This window comes from Anser cygnoides, chromosome 14, assembly GCF_040182565.1.
Source record: "Anser cygnoides isolate HZ-2024a breed goose chromosome 14, Taihu_goose_T2T_genome, whole genome shotgun sequence".
NCBI classification, from domain to species: domain Eukaryota; kingdom Metazoa; phylum Chordata; class Aves; order Anseriformes; family Anatidae; genus Anser; species Anser cygnoides.
In genome coordinates this window covers 9,532,065-9,553,640 of record NC_089886.1, presented here as the reverse complement: position 1 = coordinate 9,553,640, position 21,576 = coordinate 9,532,065, and the positions used below count along the sequence as shown (strand labels likewise).

Below are 21,576 nucleotides of genomic sequence, written 5' to 3'. Positions count from 1 at the left end.
TCCAGAAAGGCACAGTCATTTTGGAAAGCACTCTGCTGTGTTTTTAAAAAACAGCCAAGATAACGAATAAAACAATCAGTCTAATTGCCCATTCACGAGTACTGCTCTCTGTTAAGTGGTTATTCTTTTATGCATGTTCTGTTATTGTCTACAATACTTATACATAATATAATAATACAGCAGCTCTATACTTTTTTTTTTTTTTAACATTATTCACATAGTCACTCAGATTCAAAACTGGGTTGTTTTAGCCTGGAAGATGTTGGTTTATTAGGACCAAACCCTTAGCAGAAGATTTTGTAGAAGTGTTTAGATGATGCAGTTTAGGCTCTGTCTTACTGCGTGCCGCTGTGTTCTGGTTACTGCTGGTCACTGGGAGAAGCAAATTCCTCATATACCTATGAGGGCTTTTAGGCACGCAGTAAAGCAATGTGAGTCATGCCTGACCTTTGCAGTGGGCCTAACATCCTCTACCACCACAGTAGCAAGGAAACAGGAACAGATTAGTCAGGAGAGAGAGTTGCTCATGCGTAAGAAGAAAGGAGGAAGAACAGCAGTACTGATGGAGAAAATCCGGCTAGTTTATCACTGTTACTTTGATTTCTCGTTCAGATACCAGAAACTAGCGGGAGTAAGAATACAATTTCAAATTCCCTTTATCTTTCATTTTTTGCAGTCTTATGAAATAGCTTATCTTCCTATTTCAGAATCAAAGCCTCATGACAGACACACACCTTCTTATTCTAGCATCTCCTCCTTACTTTCCTGCTTGTTGCAGAATAATCCGTACAACTACTGCTTTTTTTTTTGTGCTCTTAATGTCCATTTTAGCCCTTCAGTGAGAACCACATTTCTTTATTGTCACTGCCACATTAGCTTGGCAAATGGGGACTCTGAGACTTGTGCAGAATATGTTTGTTTGTTTGTTTTGCTGCCCCCTCACGCACATTCACAAGCCAGCACCTTTGAGCCCTAAGGCATCTTCATACTGGCAGTGGCACCAGTTATGAGAACTCCTTGGAGATTTTGTGCTTGGTCATTTTGACCCATCATTAATGCTGTACTGAACCAGATTAATTTCTGTGCTGCACCTGTACTCCTTAAACGTCCAGATATTTGCATGAAAATTATTTGTCATTTTGGAATGTCGTCTTTGGTTCTCCATGTATCTGAATGTTTTAGTGTCTTGGAGATATATTAAACGCTGAAGTCATATTAGCTTTTTGAAGACTGAGAAGATAAACCGTATCTCTTAGAACCCAATTCTCAGTCACTTATGGAGCTTCTGATGAGAACAAGTCAACTGTAAAGGAATAATAACAATGGGAAAGTATTCTAATTCTTAACAGACATTTTTTTTCTGTTTTTTTTTTAGGGAGGTTTGCTGTAATGGTTTTGTTATTACTACAAACCGTTGTCCCAAGTGAACCTTTCTATTTATTTTCAGTGCTTTTAAAATCTATTCTTAGGAGTAGCTTGTAGTTTCATTATTAAGACAGTATCTTATTGACTGAATTGTTTTATTCAGATGAACAAGAAACTGCATGATTGCTGCTTGCATAGGCTTTTCTTGATTTGCCATCATTTTTCTGTGCTTTTGATTTGACAGTGTTTTCAAAAATGCTAATAATTGTTTCTCTTTTCAAGAACGACACCAGCGGTGGTTTTCTGGCAGTGGATTAACCAGTCCTTCAATGCTATAGTAAATTACACGAACAGGAGTGGTGATGCCCCAATTACTGTCAGGTCAGACACTGAACCGGATACTTCCGATATGTTTATAAGTTGCTCTCTGATGTACTGGAACAAGGTTGGTCATTACAGTTTGAGATGATAGATAAGTTTGTTTATCTGTGTTTATTATCATTCTGATACTCATAGACAAGAAGCCTGAGAATGATGGAGGTGAGACCTCTGTTTCTGCCCTTAAAGATAAGCCTAAGCACCTCAGTCATAAGCACTTTATCAACTTTATCAACAGCACAGGATTTAAGAGCAATCTGTGTTGCACTGATCAGTCACCCACTTGAAAATGCTCTCACTTTGGTGTTATACTAAGGTATTTCTAAGTTGATGTGTTGTGTGGATCTCCAGGTGTCTTTCAGTGCCACCTTCCTCTCTGTGTCCTGCAGTGTAGTGCACACAATACTCTGTGCTTACTTGCAAAGAGGACCTTTCAAGGAATTGGTCTGTACAGTACTTTAATTGAAGGCAAAGAGAGAGATTAAATAGGTGCAGAGAGCTAGAAATCATGAGTAGGAGGCTGTGGAATTGCAGCGCTTAGCTTCCTGGTTTTGAGACTGGCTTTCTTGTAGATGTCTGGTAGGAAGCAGTGGATTAGAGGATGTACAGACACCTCTGAGCTAGTAATTATATAAAGTGTGGTTTAGGGCATATTGAGTAGGATTTGGGTGTTTACAGCATAGCTACGTTTATGGTTTTTTTTGTACAGTTGATTTCAGTTGTTCTTGCAGACATGGCCTTAGAAATCTAAACTGACTTTATTAGTTTAAGCAGTTAAGAAAATTAAACACAGAACTAAATTCTTGAAAGTGCGCATTCAGATGCAAGAGAAATGCTGAACAGATAGCAGTGCAGAATCAGTAGAACCTGGTTCAAAGTTAAAATGTTGTCTGCATGTTGTTTCTACCGATGGTGAAAGAAAAGTATTTAATTTATTGTTCCATTTGACTGTTCCATCCTTTTCTTACTGCAGTGTCACAGAAAGGTCTACTTCTTAAATTTCATAGGTGGAGGGGGCTAACTGCATGTGTAAAAGGCTGTTATTTTTGAAAATGCAATAAATGTAATTGTTGTGCATGTGCAAACATTTTTATTTTTGTTTTAGCCAGCTGGGAACAGCCTATGTTTCTGCTACCACAGGTGCTGTTGCAACAGCTTTAGGACTGAACGCACTAACAAAGGTATTGCCGATACTTTTTTCCATTCTTAATGAGATTTTTGGTGTTCTATGAAATGTCTCATTTCTCCTCCTGTGCATATGTCATGTTGTGCACAGCTCCCATTATGGAGTTATAATTGCCATCGTTAGATCCCAATCTTATTTTTCCCCCAAATAGATACTTTTATATATATTTTTAAATGTCCTATACTTGCTGTTTTCATAACACAAAATGTATCCAACGTAAGTGCATTTTTTGCAGTTTGTTTTTAACATGTCAAAGTATCCAGTGGTGTTTGAAAGTTAATTGGAGTGGATGTGTAATTACAATAATGTGGGACCGTTAAACCATGAACTGTACAGGTGTGTTTTTAAGGTGCAGTATCACTTCTGCAAACGTGGAAGCCTACTCTAGGCTGGCTGAAGAATACGTAAAGAGGTGCTTCTCTTAAATGCAGAAAACTCAAATTCTTTCAGGAAATGCACAGCATGTTCAAGAAGGAAGATTTTTTTACCAAAAAAAAAATCTATTTTATACCTCTCTGTTTATGCTGTAATATACTAGGAGTGGTACAGCATCGACAACCAATGCAATTCCAATTATACAAGACATAGACTAGGTGAATAGCTTTGCACAGTGAGTGCCTGTAGATGCGAAGAAGCTATTACAAATGCTGCTGGCTGTAACCTTGCCAGTGGAGGCAGTGAAGTTAAGGTCTATTTAGTGTTACCATTGGGCTGACAGGCGTGCTCAGAAGCTGACACTTGTCTGCAGTGATGCTATTAAATTAAGATCATTTTTGCCAGTCTTCTGAGAGCACTCACCTGACTGAAGTACTTATAACTTAGGTCTTGTTTCTTTTTTTGCCTTTGTCCCACCAGTGATTTTTTGCTGAATTTTAATTTAAAGGAAATTAATCTGGTCTATAATGAACACATGAAGCATCTGAATATGACCTTTTGAAAAAATGATTATGTAATAATTTTTTTCTTTTCCTTCTGTCCTTTTCATAGCATGTCTCACCTCTTATAGGACGATTTGTTCCTTTTGCTGCTGTTGCTGCTGCTAACTGCATTAATATTCCACTAATGAGACAAAGGTAGGGAAAAGAATGAAGATCACTCATGCTAGAAGAAAGGATGTTATTGAGTTTTTAGATCAGCAAGGTACCAAATAAAGAACATTATGTATCTTTAACCTGTTTCTGAACCTTGCAAAGACCTCATGCATGATCTTGTTTTGATTGATTGATGGTGACACGTATAAAATAGAACATCCTTATTCTCTTCAGATAAATATCCATTTAGTTTTTCAGTCTTAGATCTCAGAAACCAAGTACCTGTCCTTCAAGACATGATCACATGGGCCCTTTAGATACAAACTGCACTTTGGAAAAATATAATCATCTCAAAAATGGTGCTTCAAATCCCACATACAGAAGTTAGTCATAGAAGTCAGGCTTTGGAGTTCTATTTAATTATCTGAGATTACAGAAATATGCACTTTCTCAGCAGCAAAGCTTTATATATATATTCTAATTTGACTAGGACTAAGAGTAGAAATAAGGAAAAACAAATTAAAAGCATCCTCTTATAAACACAAGTTATGATCAAAAAAGGGAATCTTTGAAGTTTATATTCACAAAAAAGTTCAATCCATGGTATTTTATTTCCTATAGAAGATGGGGAGAAGAATTAAGGCAGTCCTCAGTATATATGCCCTTCTGTCTGCTGCTCACTCTCCAAAAGGTTCTCCCCAGAATGCAAGTTTAACACCTAATCCTGTGCTTAAGCAAAAGGTAGAGAATAATACAGTTATAGAAATGTAGTTAGCTTTGTGCATACTTGTATACTTTCAAATATGCTCTTGGCAGTTAAAATGTAAACCCAGACTAGCATGCCAGAGAAGGATTTTCACAAAGACATAATGTTTTAGTTTAGTTAAATTAATCTTTCTGTATTCCCTGTGTTGTCTGTGTAAGAGGACAGACTACTCTGAGAGCAGTCCAGAAAATTTTACTCTTCTGAGTTTTTTTTGAAGAAACCTCTCCCTTCTGTGTACTACAGAAGTAATTGATCTTGGAATACATGTGACCAGGTTCAGGTGTCAGATTGATGTTACAAATACTCAATTGTTCACTTTTTAGCATATTTTCCCCCAGACCTTTCTCTGTCTTTTGAAATATTTATGCCAAACATGGAAAATAAATAATATAATTGTTATATTCGACAAATTTAAAGATGAAAGATATGTTGACAAAAAAGTGGATACATGTTTGTCAGTCTCCGTTATATTTTTCCTTCTTATTCAACAGGGAACTAAAGTTTGGAATTCCTATCACAGATGAGAACGGAAATAGACTGGGTGAATCAACAAAAGCAGCTCAACAGGCAATTACTCAGGTGGTTATATCAAGGATTCTTATGGCTGCTCCTGGCATGGGTAAGAGTAACTTCAGTCAAATACAGCTCTTGATTTGATTTCCTAATGTGAGAGAGACCTTAAATTTGATTTTGAGAAAATTACTTATATAGAATTGTCTTATAATTATGCATGCAGTATTTATATTCGTTAAATTTTAAACCTACATTTCTTACTGTAAAAACATCCACAGTATGTTACACTGAAGTGCAGCAGATCGGTTATTGGGATGCATTTGCAGAAATGATACAGATAGCAAAGGAATGGTAGCAAGTTCTGCTTGACTGGAAGTGGTTTACTGAAAAGTAGATGTTTTGACCTGTGCCAAGTTACTGAACGCAGGTTTGATTATGTGTAAAATTAGAAGTTCCACTTATTGGGAGAGTCTGCCTTTCTAAATAGCAATCCAGTATCTGGATATGTGAAATGAAAGCTCAGTTAATAACAAACAGTTGTGAAAATTGAGTTACAGTATCGGTTCATCTAAACAGAAAGTTAAACCAAAGTGCCTTTTTCTCCGAAGTTGACTCTTTTTTTATTTCATTTGCAGCAATTCCTCCCTTTATAATGAACACATTGGAAAAGAGAGCATTTTTGAAGGTTAGTCTTAGATAATCTATGTATATGTATTTTGCATACTAAGTTAATACTTTCATGTATTTAAAATACTTTGAGTCTTGATATTTTCTTCCCAAGCACTCCTGGAGTCATCATTGTAGAGCATGCTTTACAGCTGTTGCTTTCTTTTTGGCTTTCATAGACAGGGATATCTTGGTTCTTTTTATCATTCTGTAAAATTAAGATATTGTGAACTTTTTTGTTATTCTAGTAATTATCCTTAAAATGCAGAGTTTCTCCTAATAAAGAAACCTTCCTTTTATCAAGACTTGGCATGTAGCTTATGCAAAAAACAGTGAAACTTTGTATAATTTTTTTTTTTCTACCCAAGATGAAGAAGCACGGGAAGTTGCTTATTTCTATTTCTTTGTCTAGGATATAAGTTTCTAAAATATTTCAGTTTTATTTCCTATTTTTTCTGTTCTTCACACTTCTTGTGCATAGCTTGATTACCCTTGTCCCCCGTTAACAGCAAACACTATTGCTCAGAATTTTAAAACAGGAAATGTGGTGGATGAGTTTTAGAGTAAAAGTCTGTCCCTGCTGCTTTTATCTCCCAAAAGAAGTGAAACTGCAGTGCATCCAAATATACTACTTGCTTGCAATGTGAAGAGCCCTATGCTGATTTGACTTAATTGCTGATGGCTTTTGACCCATGCCCTGTTTGAAGAATAACTTTAAGCAGCTGTTATGTTCTTGAGAACATAATACTCAGAACATTAGCCTTTGTTTTTTAAAAAAAAAAAATTGTTAATTGAGAACAAAGATGATTTTACATGTTTTCAACATGAGAGAAATGTCAAAAATGCAGTGAATTCAACTGGCAAATACATGGCATTTGTGAAGAAATTGTGAAAATTCTCAGGGTTTGCAGACAGATCTATTGTTTTTGTACAGTATAATCAATATAAAGGTGTTGTGAATTTTTCAGATCAGCAAAAATGAGCGATTTCTTCAGTGACTACTCGGTGGTCTTTGGTACCATCATGACCGTTTATGCTCACCTGTTCCTCCCCCTCAGCCTCAAAGACTGAGCAGAGGTGAAACACTGCTCTGCAGGTAGTCAGCTGTAACACTTGGTAGAGATTAGTATTAAAACCATTAAGGAATGAGCTGCATTTCTAACAAGCAGCTTCTGCATGTTCTCTTGAGGTTTCAGTCGCACCATCCAGAGAACGCTTTACTAACTCATTTCTCTTAGTCTGCTTTGCACGTCATCACCACTCTTTAAAAAAAAAAAATCTGGTAAGCTTGCAAAAGCCTACGAAGCAATACGCTAGGCCGGAAAATAGTCAAATGGTTTTTAAATAATGAAGAAAATAGAATGATGTTCTGCAGTAAGATAGAAAGAAACAAATCCTTCTGGAATGCTGGTCTCAGTGATAGCAGGCTATCATCCTCTGACACTTAAAATAAGATACAGATTATATAATTCTATTCATCCCATATTCTGATAGTGTTTTGCATGAGGACATTTTGATTATAACGTTAGTATAAATTACACTGTTCCCAAAAGTTATTACTAGAAAATGAATCAAAAATGTTTTTAGAACACAAGCACATACTTGCTGGTTCAAAACTAATCTTATTACTTCATCAGAAAGCTCTGAAAATTTTATATATATATAACGTGTGTGTTTTTGCCTTAGGTTTCAGCACTGGCTTTGGCTGCCTTTTATGCAGTTAAGCAGTATAGTGATTCTTGATGATGTATACTGGCTATATTATTTTTCCCTACTGACATGCACTTGACTAGCTATGTGCAGAACCAAATTTATTTGCTGCAGCTGAAGGATCCATAAACAACTGTGCCCTGAGGCACAGGGTTTTAGTTGCAGATAACCTTTCTCCTAAGGAAATACTTCATTTCTTTCATAGAAACTTCTGAAAATCTCAGTTGAAACTGAAGCATTTGATTTATATTACCACTCTTGCATCTTCAGCTACTGTTTCTCTTCTGTTCTGCATACTGTGTTAACATTCAGCTTGATTCCAGAAACTTCCTCTTATGTCCTTAAAACAAGCTATCTGGGATCTCTTAGTCTGCAACTAAAATATGTATTCAGAGCTGCTACAAAACTAGAACAGAGCTTCTTTTTTTTAAAAAAAAAAATCTCTCTTGAATGCATTATGTCTTAAATTAATCCATGCATTCCTAACTTAGCTTTTCATTTATTTCCTTGAAAACGGGCATAGCTAGACTGGGAAAACTGAAAGGTTTGGGGATCTAACAGTAAAAGGAAGCAGTTAGAGGAAAAAAAAAAAAAACTGATTCCCCTTTTGGGTTTTGTTGGTTTAATTATCATTTCTCAATTTTCTGTTTGTGCTAACTGCTAAAGATGCCACAAAGTCATCTGGAAGTGAAATCCTAATTTGAAACTGCCTTCTTCTGTAGTTAAATGATAGATTTTTAACAGACTAAATTCTTCTGTCCTCTTGTATTTCTCTATTTTATCTCTTTGGAAGGATGTGTAGCCTCTGTTTGGGACTTGCTTTACTGTTTTTAAATTGTTCCCTGGGCATCTATTGACCTTCTAGGGTCAGTGTTTTTACTTTACCATCTCTCTTAATTAGTGCAGTCTGGTACAATTCTTGAAAAATAAAGGCTACAAATCAGATCGGGCACCTTGGCAAAATTGTTCCACCAAATGAAATAGATTTTATTTATATTGTCTGCACTAGACACCTATCAGATTAATGACCAACTCAGCTGAAAGCTGAAAATCAGCATCTATTACTATCATGATACTCTTCAAGTCTTTTTAGCTATAACAAGATGTTTGGGGCTTTTCTGTTATGTATCTCATACTGCAATATTTATCATCCCTCTCCCTTAATTCTCCTCATAGACTGGAGCCATTCAGAGTACCGAGTTTGACTTCCCATCAGTCAGTTTCTTACCACTAGAACTCCCCCAATATATAAAATTTAAAGCCTTTTGAGTAAATTTATCCCAAATGAGAATCAAATGAAGGTATGGTTAGAGGAATGCCAGAACAGTGGAGCACAGCTGAATTCAGTCTTTATCCTTCTTGCTTGCTGTCTCTTTCCACTTATTATCTATTGTTACAGGTTACTGCTGAATTGCACAGCTCTTCCTGCACTCATTTCTGGATTACAGATTGACTCAAGGGAGAAAAAAAAAGAGGAACAATCTCCTACGTCATTTCTTCTCTCAGGCTCTGGAGAAAGTTTAATGCACAGGATTGTTTACCATTTCTCTTATGCTGCTGTGACCTTACTTACTTAGCACCATCTTTATCCTACTGTGCTTTCTACATTTCCTTTTTCTATTTCACATCTCAAGTACTGCCTGGCTTTTTGTTCATGTTCACCAGTTTTCCCTCTGACTTCCACATCTTGAAAACTAATGCCTCTTGCAGAAAAACCATCACGTTTGTTGAGAACATCATCCACTATAACACGTTTTTACTCATTATCTATTTTGTTTAAAAATCAATTTGCTGTTATTTTGTAGAAGTTATATGTCCTACTTACTGAAGGCACTGTTCTTATTATAACAAAAAAGCCCAGTACAGCAGAGTTATTTGAGTAGGTCTGGTTTTATTTCATTAGTAATTTCAACTAGAAATCTAACACGGGTTAGGGGAGGAGATTCCTCAATCATTTAGAGACCTACAGGAAAACTGTATTTCTTGGCATGTGTTCAATGTTGAGGAATATAGTAAAAAAAAAAAAAAATCTACATTATGGGTTGCTTTCTCTGCTTAGCCTGCCCCCTTCTTCCACATTTTTCCTTTAATAAAAGGTGTTGAGGTGTTCTCTTGCAGAACTGGAGTGTATTAGACTGTGCGGTAAAGGGGCAAGTTCCTACACATCAAAGCAAATCATAGGACAGGAGGAAGGGTTAAGAGGAATAGACTTTTTTTTCCCTTGGCACCTTCCTTATTTTTGTTTGGCAGTTGCTGTGGTGCACAGAACAAATCTCCTGTCCTGTATTAAAATCATCTGATGTCACCAAAGAGAGCTGTAGCCAGACCTGGATCTGCAAAGGAATACCTAGCCCAAATTCACTGTGCCCTCGAGGCATGGAAGCACATTGCACCAGTATCACCACTCCAGACTTTGACTGTGCTGCTAGCTGTGCAGGATTCACAACTCAGAAAGAAATTGCCCACATACTCAGGTCAGGACGAGTTCATAAATAAAGCCAACAACCTACTAAAGTTTAAGTGACACTCTGAATAACAGTGTATACATATATCACTGGGAATTTTCTTATTGCTTACAAAGGACTGGGATCAGGCTCTCACACCAGAGCTCAGGCTTAAGGAACGCTGGTAATTGTTACCATCATCATGTAAAAGTCTTTCAAGTGCAACCTGTCCCTACAATTCAAGAAAGAGGTTTCCAAGAAAATGGGAAGAAGAAAAGTTGCTCATAGTCACTGTGTACCTTTTATTTTTAACAGAGATTTCCGTGGATGAGCGCTCCCATTCAAGTTGGATTAGTTGGATTCTGGTGAGTGATTTCTTTGGGTTGTCTCTGCTATTTTAAGGTGTAACTGCAGGTTTTTTGGAAAAAGTAGCAATATTTGCACTTTGCGTAAAAAAAAAAAAAAAAACTATGTATTATAAGGCAGTAAGGACAAGAAGCTGCACAAATGATATATTCCTCCAGTGAACTGAGAATGAGAGTACAGCAGTTGCTTCATTTCCACATCTGTAACTGATAATACCATTAAAAAAAGCAAGCAGTTAGTAATGAAGAAGCTGCCAAGAAAAGAAGGGGCAGGGGGGAAGAAAGGGAGTGACGAGAAAAGGCATGTAGCAGCTTGATTAGAAAAGATGCTTTGCCTGCTATCTCCATAAACAATAATTGGAATCTAATCCCGTCATTTGAATTCTTAAAATGTCTGGTTAATGGAAGGTTTGGTTTGTTGTCTAGCATTTTATGTTGCTATGTACACCAATACAAAGCACTGAAAGGACAAATGAGTTTCATACACATTTTAAGGCTGGTATTGATGCTTTTAAGTACTAGACTGTAGCTAAATGATTTCATAAGATGTAATACAGTGAGAAATAGGGTACATAGCATTTAATGGAACTTTATGTCACTGTCCACGTTTTTTGCCTAGAGAGTTTCAGATTTTCTTTTAGCACCCTAACTATTATAAACCTATTTTTGTTTTCTCTAGTCTTGTGTTTGCAACACCCCTGTGTTGTGCACTGTTTCCTCAAAAAAGGTACGTATTCCTCTTAGGTTATTTTTTCTTTAATGTTACACTCCCAGATGCATGCAAGATACTGCAAAGAGACACAAACAAATTGTCATTGCTTCCCAGAGCATACAGTCTCAATTCCCATATAACAAATGTGATAAAAATGAGAATATTCATAAAAGTAATAGTTACGTTACTCATCAGTAATACATAGTTGAATTGGGCTCACTCATTTACAAACTGCTAGCAGTTTCAGAGATGCAGTGAAGTAGGGATACAGAGCAAGAAGAGAGGTTTGGGTGAGTAGTTTAACCGTGGCATTTCAAGCTGGAAACTTCCCTGGTTATAGAGAACAGCACTTGACTGTATGTGCTTACTTGCAATTTGATTGTTTTTCCAGAAAGAATTTCTCTTCAATACAAAAAGAGCTCAGTACTCAAAACTCTTAGAGAAAATATTTGTTATAGTTGAGATCAGAATGAAACATGGATGGGTTACCTTCAACTGAAGTTAAGTCAAATTGCAGGATGTACTATAAACAGGGTCTTAAATTCAACTAACCTGTCCCTCTCTCATTATTAGTGGTTGTCAGAATTACTACAGTAAGTTGACAAGCTGCTAAATGTTTAAGAGATGCCAGCTGGAGCTAAGTTGGTTAAAATAGTGAACATTTGTAGTTCTTAACTTCCAAAAAAAACCACTTAGTTCTCATCTGATTTAACTGAATATCAAAAAGCACATAATACTGTCTGTTTCCTTGCCTGGCATAGCAAAGAACTGTGGTTAAAAAAAAGCATCACAAGGCTACTTGGAGATGACTTGTTTCACTAGCTTGTCAACTAGCATAGAACTGTCACAGTACCACTGTACTGTGGTACAGTTCTTGATTCTAACCAAGACTCTCAGTTTTACAGGAAGATTAGATCTCAAACTGTGCTTTGGAAATTGCAGCTATTTACATGACCTGGCAGCTGAATTCACTTGACTGTGAGATGGCTCTTATAAAAATAAACATTTTATTGAACTGAATAAAGTCAGACAGTAAGTTAAATAGGTAAATACATTATACTTAAACATCTTTAGGAAAGGAAGTTTCTAGTGCCAGCAACAACCTTAAGCAACTAAGTAGATTCCTACCCTCCTGAGAGTAGGAAATTAGCTGTTTCTTGACAGAATATCTCTATTGCCTTTTAACTAGAGATCATTTGCCCCTGTTCTGTGGAGTGGTTTCTCATAAAAAGTTCAAAAAAATCTGAACTTTTTTCACAATCCCAGGAATTTTAAACAGATGCATCATCTATCTTACTTGAGATTCAAGTGCTTGTTATATATAACCATCTTACTGTTTCTTTTGCTCAGTTCTATGTCTGTAACACGCTTGGAACCAGAATTGCAAGCCAAGATCCAAGAGAATTGCCCTGAACTAGAACGCGTATACTTTAATAAAGGACTATAATTCAAGGAGGGGAGAATATCTGTCAAGGAGGACCTTGTGAACTTATTTTTGAGTTGTGTTGAAAAGGAGAATTCACTTTTAACTGATCCTTTTGTTAAACAACTTTGATCATCTGCATTATTTTACATTTTAAAACTTTCCTTGGTGTAGTGTTTAAAATTACAAAAGGTCATTTTGTCCACTTTGGTATTGATTAAAAGTTTAACCATACATATCCAAAAAATGTTTACATAAGCTCTCAAGCAGCTACAATAATAAACAAGCACATAAAGGAGAATACTATTACATTGGATTTGCCACCTGTTCCAGTAACAATGGGGCAGGGATCTTTTTCTGAGAAGTCATAGAGCAACTGAACGAAGTTGCCATCCTCTGCCAGCAACAGGACGGGTAGCTGAACGTGTCAGGAGGTTGTGCAGGAAGGGCTTTTTACCAGGAGGTTGGTTAGGTTGTAGGTTTTCCCTGTTGGCACAGAACCTTTTCTTTAAGGTAGACATTGGAGGAGCCTGGAGCTTCTGCACAGTGTGGTACTGCTCAGCAATACAGGCTGCTTTCTTCCGCAGATCCAATTTTACCAGCATCATGTTGTTCTGCAGTTCTGCCAGTGTTTGGTCCTGAAAAAGGAAAGATATTTATATTTATATATTATATATTTCTAAAGTGTGACAAGCCTAACTCCTTAGTTACTATGAACTATGAGGATAAACTGCCTTTGCTGAAGTTCACTAACCAGCGTGGCCATACATAAAGGCTTTTCCTGTCACCGGTATAGCAGTACAATAACAAAATAGAAACAGTAAGGCTAAGAAAAAACCAAATCCATCCTGCTGCAAACATGTTGCCATAGCAGCTATGATGGAGTGCAGTAGATAAAGGAATGAGAACTCTGGATTCTCCTACTGATGCAGACCTGGTGCAGACTGACAAGTGACTGAACAGGAACAGTTAGGGTCTCCTTTAGAGAGTTAAATATGCTGCCTGACTCAGCCACTGGAAGGTTAGCAGTATAGCTCCCCTAATATAATAGACAGTATGTGCCTAGAGGATACGTCATTTATATTTTTAGCTACAAGAACTTAGGTTTATCTGCTGATTATGTCAAAGTGCATAAATTAAGTCCCCTTGCACCTGCAACAAAACAGAACATTACCTGTCTAGCCAGAATGTCATCACATGTACAGAGGGTTTCTCGAAGTTTCCCAGCACTTGTGCTGTGGCAGCATGCCCTCTCTGCAGACTGAAGAGACTCCCCAAGTTTTTGTAATTCCAAACGCAGCAATCTCACATTCTACAGGAGGGAAAAAATTAACAACAGCTAGCTTTAACATCCTTCTAGAAACAGAGCCACTCTGAGGGGTAATCCAGACATGCAATATCAAAGGAGATTCATCTGAGTAAGGTGCACTGGGATCACAAACACCAACACCTTCTATATCTATGGTAAAGGTTTGTTTTCACAGACCCCTTGCTATCAACCATTCATTTAAAAACCTGGAGACAGCAGCTCCAAATGGTTTTAAATTGGCAACCTCTTTGCCCTGCAAGAGTTCCCTTCTGTAAAAGAGATGGAGTTACCTTCTGTCCATCCTCCAGCTTCCTGTCTACATCCGCAGTAATGGGTTTGGCAGAGGGAGGTGGCTCCAGTAATTTCTGGTACTTGCGCAGCTCTAGGAATATAGAAGATGTAGTGAGCAACAGTTCATCCATAAGCTTCAGGTTTTTCTTAAGTCTAGACTCCCCTTCAGACAAGCTACCACAGGCAAGCTGAGAAGAGCTTTCAGTTTGTGCAGACATGCACAAACATTCCAGGCTTTTCCCTTTCAGTTAAGCAAAGGGACTCAACATTTTGATCCTGCCCTGAAGTGCATCATGTTAAAAAAAATGAAAAGTCCTTCCTGTACATCCATCAAGTTATTCCTATCTTCTACAAGTACAGTGGTTACAGAATGTCTGAATCCAATGTACCTTGCTGAAAAAGCATCTCTAACCCTCTGTAAGGATTGCTTGTGCATAATTCAGAGCAAGTGCAGCATCACCGCCTTACCTGCTGTTGTTGTATTCAGCTCCATTTGACATTGCTCCAGTTTGGCTTTAGTATCTAGCAGCTCCTGTTGCAGAGCACACGAGGCAGCCACTCGCTTTGATCGACGCAAGCCTTGCTGCCCTGAGTCCTTTTGCATAACATCCAAGTTCTCCAATTTTTGTTTTGCCACCTGCAGAGCAGCTTGGAGCTCCTCAATCTTCTCATCACGCTCCTTAAAGCAAATTTATTCAAAGGTTAAAAAAGATTTTCGTAATACAGCTTTTGCTCCCTGATCTTTCCAGTGTCTTTTTTCCAGGAGACATTCTCAATAATTCACTTCCCATATTGAACCCAGCAATTAATGTCCTTTAAGTGACGATAGTGAATCCGTTTTTCCTGAGAGCCTAAACCACTTTTTCCAGCCTGTTAGCACATTTTGGAGAGTTGGCATCTTCAGAGAGGCCTGAAGCAAGTCCCAGAGGCCATTCATACTATGAAAAATAGGGACAGGCTCATACTCATCACAACTACAATTAATTTAAGTTCTGTGAACTTCTCTTATCTGAAAATTGCAAAGCAAGCAACTAGCAAAAAGAGTAAAGGGGGAAAGTATAATGTTGAACAAATCAGGGAATAAAAATGTTTACACATTAGCTTCCAGATTAAGGGCCAAAAATCTGAAAGCCCAATGAACTACATAATAGGCAAGAAATGAAAATTGTGGATCAAGTTATCGAGTAATAGCACAACAGAAAGCAAAATCCTTCCTCTCAGCCTGCATAACAGTCACCTTCTTGGACTCAAGTACTCAAGTCCTCTTTCAAGCCACTGCCAGTTTCCTGATGCCATTCCATTCCTCTGAACAAACCTGGATCTCCTCCTGGTAGTAGTCAGTCAGCGACTCCTTCAGGTTATTAAGCTTGTCCTCATACAGTTCCTCCAACAGCTCCTTCTGGGCATCAACATGTTGGCTACAAAGAGAACGGGCAACTATATGCATCTCGATCTGGCAGTCCTTGGTGCTGCAGCACACCCTGAACAAAGGGAGGGTGACCCACATAAGCTGTACCTGCACCACTGCTCCTTCTGTTGTATGTGCTCCAGCATCTCGTTGCAGATCTCCTCACGGAGACGCATTTCTAGTTGCAGCTTTTCCTGCCGCTCTTGCACCAGCAGTTCTCGTGCAGCTTCTACTACACGCAATAAGTCCTGTAAGAAGAAAAAACACTCTTGCTCATACTGCACAACAGAACTAAGACCTAGAAGAAACTAGCTGGTCCCATATCTGTAGGCTGGGGTGATCTCGGTTTCAAATGCTTTTAGTCACTTGGAAAAAAGTTGTCAGGTTTGCTCTTAATTCATTTCCCATGGGATGGTTTAAACAACAGTGTGCTCCAGATGGAGCTATCTCCTTAGCAGCTTCCTCTACTGCACTGCCCAAGGCTGCACCTGCTTTTGCTGCCTTGACACATTACAACTTAAGTCTCTGTAGATATGCATCTTCCATCCCCCCTTGATCTTTCAGCTATTCTAGGTGCCCTCTGAGTGTTCAGGAAGTTTGATTGTTTTTCCTCAAGTTAGCCATCTGTTTTGCTAATTCTCTGATCAAAATTTCCCTTAGAAGAGATTATGGGTCTGCATCTGAGCTCTTACTGTCCTTATTCTACAGGTGGACAAGCGTTCAAAATTAAGCATGTACTTCACATGTAGAGCATCTTCCTCACGGATTCCCAATTTACAGTGGTTTAAGGTCCCATATCCTTCTAAGGTTCTGTCATCTCTTATAGTGCTGAGTTCCAGACCCACCTCCCAGGCCAAAGCTAAGTCATGCTCTTGCTCTTCCATCTATAAGTTACAGAATAAATCACAACCCACCTCCTTCTCGTACATGGAGACATCTGCTTCATCCTCACTATCCTCTGATTCCACTTCTTCCTTTGCCACTGCCTCTGGACCCTGGCTGGTTCTCCTGCTGTGCTCTTTGATGATTGACTGTATGGATGGCAGTCCCACCTTTGTAGGAGGAGCCTGAACAAGCTGAAAGGGAAAAGAATATTATTACTAGTACACAAAGCCTAGAAAGCATGTAGTCTTTAAACATGGTACTTCTCTGCAACTTGTTAAACTTTTCAACATAGTAGAAGCTGTAGTTACTGTGGAGGTAAGAATCCACTATAAAAGCAGAGGGAAGAAATGCGTTTTCCCCGCCTTGTGATGGGAAGGGACTCGTTCTCACAGAAGCAGGAGGTATCCTGAGCATGTCACAAAGCTCGTTTGTTTTACTTACCTGGCTGGCAATGGCTGAGAACTTGGCTACATACAGAGTTTCATCATATGTAGATGCACACTGATTAATGTTGACAATCATGCAAGAGCGCCCACGTCCAGTGAAAAAACCCTGGAATACACGGGTTAGCTTGCTGTCCCGGAAGGGAACCACAATCTGCTTCAATCTATGGGGAGAGACAAGAGTGAGCCCATGGGAAAGCTGAAAAAGCCTCCTCACACCCTCCCTGCAAAATTCCAGATGCTCACTTGGACTGCTGGTTCTGACGGAGGGCAGCAATGCAGCGCCCCAGGGTATGGAGGGAAGTATTAATGTTGTTCGCTTCTTTCATTCGGTCCCCGCTTTTCTGGTTTTTGCAGCGCTCTGACCCCGCAAGGTCACACAGGGAGAGCCTGAAGAAAACACAGATGGTATCACCAGAGCTGCTAGGTTTGTCCTGTTCTCACCAGATTTACAGTTCAGTCACCTTGCAATCACCTACCCTGCTCACCCTCCCAGCTCCCTCAGGAGGGCAGAGAAAGCTCCTTTAGGGAAAATTTGGGCTATTTCTGGACAGAAGGACCTACCCCAAATATGAGGGTTAAACAAGATAACACTAATACAGGCTTAGCAATGACACATTCAAAGATCCTCTGCCAGTCCCCATGACAGCCACTTCCCAGCCACTGATCCAATTCATTTCCATATAACTACATCTGAGGAACAGGCAGCAGCAGTCAGATCAGCCCCACCAGAAGGGCAAGGTTACTCATGTTTACCTTCAAAGAGGCTGGGAAATCTCAAGTTGCACTTGGCAGTACTCCTCACAAATTCCTCCACACTATCAGCTGCAGGCCTTAGGAGCAGAAACATTCGCTCCTCCCAAGTGCCTCCAAAAAGACCTTCCTTAAAATACTTCTGATATCCCAGATCCATAGCAGTTAAGACAGGAAAAAAAATCCTAGAAAGCATGAAACTCACTCGCTGATTTTGGGAACAATTTCACTGCCACCTCCTTGCAAGTGCAGAATCCGAATGGAGAAGACACTGTGACTGTAAAGAAATATGCAGATATTTAAAAAAGGAAATGCAATATTTAGAAGTTCCTCAGAACTGTATGTCTGTTAAAAACATCCCATCCCAGACCTGCGACTGGAGTTCTGGTTCATGTGGGTGCTAGCAAAACTCTGGTTTTTCCGACCCAGTTTCAGGAGCTTCCAGGCCTCATCAGCATCACGGACATTGATCCAGTTTAGATCTGGAAAACCAGGCATGCATTGAGCAAGGCAGTTAAGAGACTAACATTTTCCTGGTACTAATAAAAGTTTATGTTCCCCTTATGCGAACATGATGCCTGGGCATCAAAGACTTCTGAGGGGCTATAGAGGACATCATGCTCCCCAACAGGTCACTGCTAAGCCACCCACTCAGTCCTTAAGTCTCCCACACGTGTGACCTACCAGGGCCCATTTAGTGGACCCCTGTAAATATCTTTCAGTTAAATGTACCTTTCACATAGGGGTTGCCAGTCTGGTCTTCACAGAGCCGCAGTGTCTGCCTCTTGCGGTTCTGGCCAGGTGGAGTTGGTTCTAACAAGTCGTAGATAAACTCATTGTAAATCTCAAAGAAGGAGACCCAGATGGAAAACTGCACATCTCCCGTGGTGGTGGAGAGTGAAACACGATCCAGGTCAGCCCAGCGAGGGCCCAGTTCTGGGCAGGAGGGAAGAAAAAAGAAATGATTGCAGCCTTTCACTGGTTCAACCTGAATGGTTCAGGTCAAGGCTGAGGTGTCTTTCTTAATCAGGAACACAATCCCAGACTGACATCTATTCTATGTACATCCTCCCATTTGGACCTACATTAATGCCTATGTCCAGCCAGACAGCCTAAGGTTCCCTTTAACAGTATTTTCCTGTGTATGTAAGGATTTATGTACTTTTTCTGTACTCAAGAAGCAGAGGATACTGCAAGACAGGACTCTTCCCAGCATAAATGAAGTTTTAGTCCTTGTTATCTCAATCATGCCCTGCTTTTGGATACCTCAGCTAGTAGTTCCTGTTTCTGCATTTGATAATCTGGCACAAGTGCTCAGTGCAACATACCACTTCAGCACTGTGCTTTCCGGAAACCTCCACAGCATGGCATTCATCTGCCCCATAACCACATCTCATGAATCAAGTGAGTGTCAAGTAACTTTTCATTTCACAAGATTTAGTTATTAAGTAGCAGTGAATCTTCATATATTGATAAGACAAAGTTCTTCAGCCCAGAGATCCTCATCTTTCAAAGGGAAAATCAGGTACTTACAGCACCTTTGCTCCCTCATCCCACAACAAAGCATCCAAATAGCTATTGCCCTTTCTTCCCCATCCTCCAACAAGCAGCAGGTAGTACATACCTTCTGTCTGGCTGATGTCTGAATGGCTGGTAAGGTGGCTAGATGAAGAGAGGCCGGCAACTCCACTGTCAAAGCTGCCACTGGTGGTGGCCTGGAGCTGAGATTCAGCACTATGACTCCTTTTTAATGGCGTTAACAGCTCCTCCTGCAAGGAACCAAAGAACATGACCATGTAGTACAACAACATCCTTTCCTTATGATTATTAAGCCTCCTAGAAGCGACACGCTTACCTCCCACAGGCCCCCTCGCAGTATGGTTTGTTTCTTGGTCTCTTCCTGCCGAACCTGCCTGCTGTCCAGCCAGATCACCTCATTGGACAGCGAGGGCTTCAGGTCCATGGCTTGGTACAGCCGGTCCCCCACACTATTGAAGATGACTGCTAAGGAGCGAGGCAGAATCCCACCATCTTTGATGCTACCTGAAGCAACAGCAGCAGCAAGCTGAGGATTCAACATGAATGTAGAAGCACAGAACTACCTCCATAGGCTAGTAACCTCACACTCTCCTTACCTTGAATGGTGTGAGTTTTCCCTGAATTGGTGATCCCGTAGGTGTAAACCAGCCAGTTCTGCCCATCCAGTACATCCTTTACCACCTGTTTCATTGTCTCATCAAAGAACAGTTTCTGCCCCACATCTGGTCCAAAAATCTGAAGCAAAACACATGAAAAATGGCCTCATGTAAGTATTTTCTACATTTTGAATGCAGGTGATTGTTCAGTAACATTCCTTAGTTCCCCTTCCTTGTCCCCTACATTATGAACAACCCCACTAGTAATTCCAGTCCAAGCCCTCTACAAAAACAAGCTGTCACTTGCTTAATCTAGTAATATCCAATATTATTATCCAATATCACAGCCTCTAGCATGTTTATAGCTTCATGAGGAAAAAAAAGAGTTTGGCATTTGCTTCTGAAAAGGTTGGCAGGATCAAATTTAAAAAAAGAAAATTAAGAAAACAGCAACAAAAACAAGTATATAAAACCGTACAAGAGAACATGGTTCACGAAGGTATTGCTATGTATTAGTAAGCCTGCAATACTGGTTTAAGCTCAAAAATCTTCCAGATTGTTTGTCCCAGTTACCTACCTGAGTGAAAGAGAACCTATGTGCTGCTTGTCCCACTCCACGTTCTGTGCTCCGCATGGTGAAGGAGTCCTTGGGGGCTCTTAGAAGAAGGGTCTCTGAATTCTCAATGCAGACACAACCCTGAAAGAACAAATAAAATCCATCATTTCAATGGCTCACAAGATGCCGTGGCATAGACAGCAAAGGAAGACAGCTTCTCCCAGCAGGTACACAGGCACCTAGCTCAGAGACTGCTTCATTCAGCATCTCACCTGGTCTTCCCCTTTCTCCAGCTCTGTAGATTTCAGAGGTCGAACTCTCAGATACACCTTTAACTTCCCATTAATATCTTCAACAGCAGCCTGCAAAATCAGCACAGATTAAGCACACTAGCCAGAGGTAGTGCACAGCTGTGTGGAAAACACTCAGCTGCACTGACGTAGTGCTCAGTAGCTAATGGGTGCTTCACTGGTGTCAAGATCAGCAACAGCAGAAGATTAAGCCTTCTTGTGCATTTCCACATGCAGCAACGTCTTCTTTTTGTTTATGTAGTGAACCAGACCAAGAACCCAAAGACCTGACACCAAGACCAGCGCCACAGATAAGCACCTCACTAGGAGGCACCACGCTAACCACAGCTTTCACAAGCGCACTGCTCAGAACAGCAGCAGTTCCCCCCCAGGCCAACACTTCATTCCAGGCTCTTCTGAAGCGTCCCTGTTGGCCCTGCACCACAGCCCCTGCGCGCTGCGTGTGAGATATTGCACCCAGACGTTAAAACAGTCCTGCATACACCAGAGGAGCTCCAGCCTCACCTGCTGCGAGCCCTCGAGGTTGGGCGAGATGGCAGAGAACTCCGACAGCAGGGCCTTGCGCACGTCGGCCCCAAACCCCGCTGCGGTGGACTCGAGAACGGGCGAGGCCGCGGCCTCGTCGTCGGAGAAGAGCCCCGGGGAGGCGAGGGCTTGCGCCATGGCGGCTCGGGCGGCCGCTGCGGAGCGGGGGTGTGCCGATGGGACCGCCGCCGGCTCCCCTCGCACGGGCCCTACCGAGGGGGCTTCTCCGCACGCACGTTACCGCCGGTGCCCGCCGCGGGAGGGCCCAGCTTCGTGCCCGGCCCCGCAGGCGCAGCACTGACCACCACCCCTTCAGCCCCACCGCCCTCCTCTGAGCCGCGCGGTGTCCGCTGCTGCGGTTTCAAACCTCGCCGCCCGCCTGCTCCACCAATGGGAGCCCG

The 21,576-nt window shown here is 40.4% G+C and overlaps 2 protein-coding genes across 3 annotated transcripts in view; one reads left to right on the top strand and one right to left on the bottom strand.

Moving 5' to 3' along the window:
- SFXN1 (sideroflexin 1) overlaps window positions 1-12,609 on the top strand; it is a 25,249-nt gene extending 12,640 nt beyond the window's left edge. Inside the window, exons 4-11 of one of the 2 annotated variants that reach the window (XM_048080380.2) lie at window positions 1,648-1,746; window positions 2,849-2,924; window positions 3,917-4,002; window positions 5,218-5,345; window positions 5,875-5,924; window positions 10,375-10,424; window positions 11,104-11,151; window positions 12,487-12,609. In XM_048080380.2, coding sequence (XP_047936337.2) covers window positions 1,648-1,746; window positions 2,849-2,924; window positions 3,917-4,002; window positions 5,218-5,345; window positions 5,875-5,924; window positions 10,375-10,424; window positions 11,104-11,151; window positions 12,487-12,583 — 634 coding nt within the window. In that variant the 3' untranslated portion in view covers window positions 12,584-12,609. Of the gene's footprint in view, window positions 1-1,647; window positions 1,747-2,848; window positions 2,925-3,916; window positions 4,003-5,217; window positions 5,346-5,874; window positions 5,925-6,873; window positions 9,183-10,374; window positions 10,425-11,103; window positions 11,152-12,486 lie in introns of those variants that run through there. The other variant, XM_067005396.1, reaches the window with a different exon arrangement.
- On the bottom strand, window positions 11,165-21,524 carry KIF20A (kinesin family member 20A). Its single transcript, XM_013191869.3, has 18 exons — window positions 21,155-21,524; window positions 20,612-20,701; window positions 20,361-20,480; window positions 19,784-19,922; window positions 19,504-19,691; window positions 19,273-19,417; window positions 18,381-18,584; window positions 18,019-18,130; window positions 17,854-17,925; window positions 17,142-17,285; window positions 16,894-17,059; window positions 16,482-16,643; window positions 15,676-15,815; window positions 15,475-15,577; window positions 14,628-14,838; window positions 14,159-14,250; window positions 13,734-13,871; window positions 11,165-13,197 (listed from the first exon to the last, which is right to left on the bottom strand). Exons 1-18 carry the CDS (start codon window positions 21,311-21,313, stop codon window positions 12,925-12,927), a joined length of 2,658 nt encoding a protein of 885 aa, XP_013047323.3. The 5' UTR covers window positions 21,314-21,524; the 3' UTR covers window positions 11,165-12,924.
- Window positions 21,525-21,576: the final 52 nt, after the last annotated feature.

Bases quoted from the DNA above. Each gene is read 5' to 3' on its own strand.
- KIF20A (XM_013191869.3), bottom strand. From the start codon at position 21,313: ATGGCGCAAGCCCTCGCCTCCCCGGGGCTCTTCTCCGACGACGAGGCC. The intron at 20,702-21,154 runs GTGAGGCTGGAG...CTGATTTTGCAG, and splicing joins ACCTCGAGGGCTCGCAGCAG to GCTGCTGTTGAAGATATTAA. The intron at 19,923-20,360 runs GTAGGTAACTGG...GTTTTGCTTCAG, and splicing joins ATAGGTTCTCTTTCACTCAG to ATTTTTGGACCAGATGTGGG.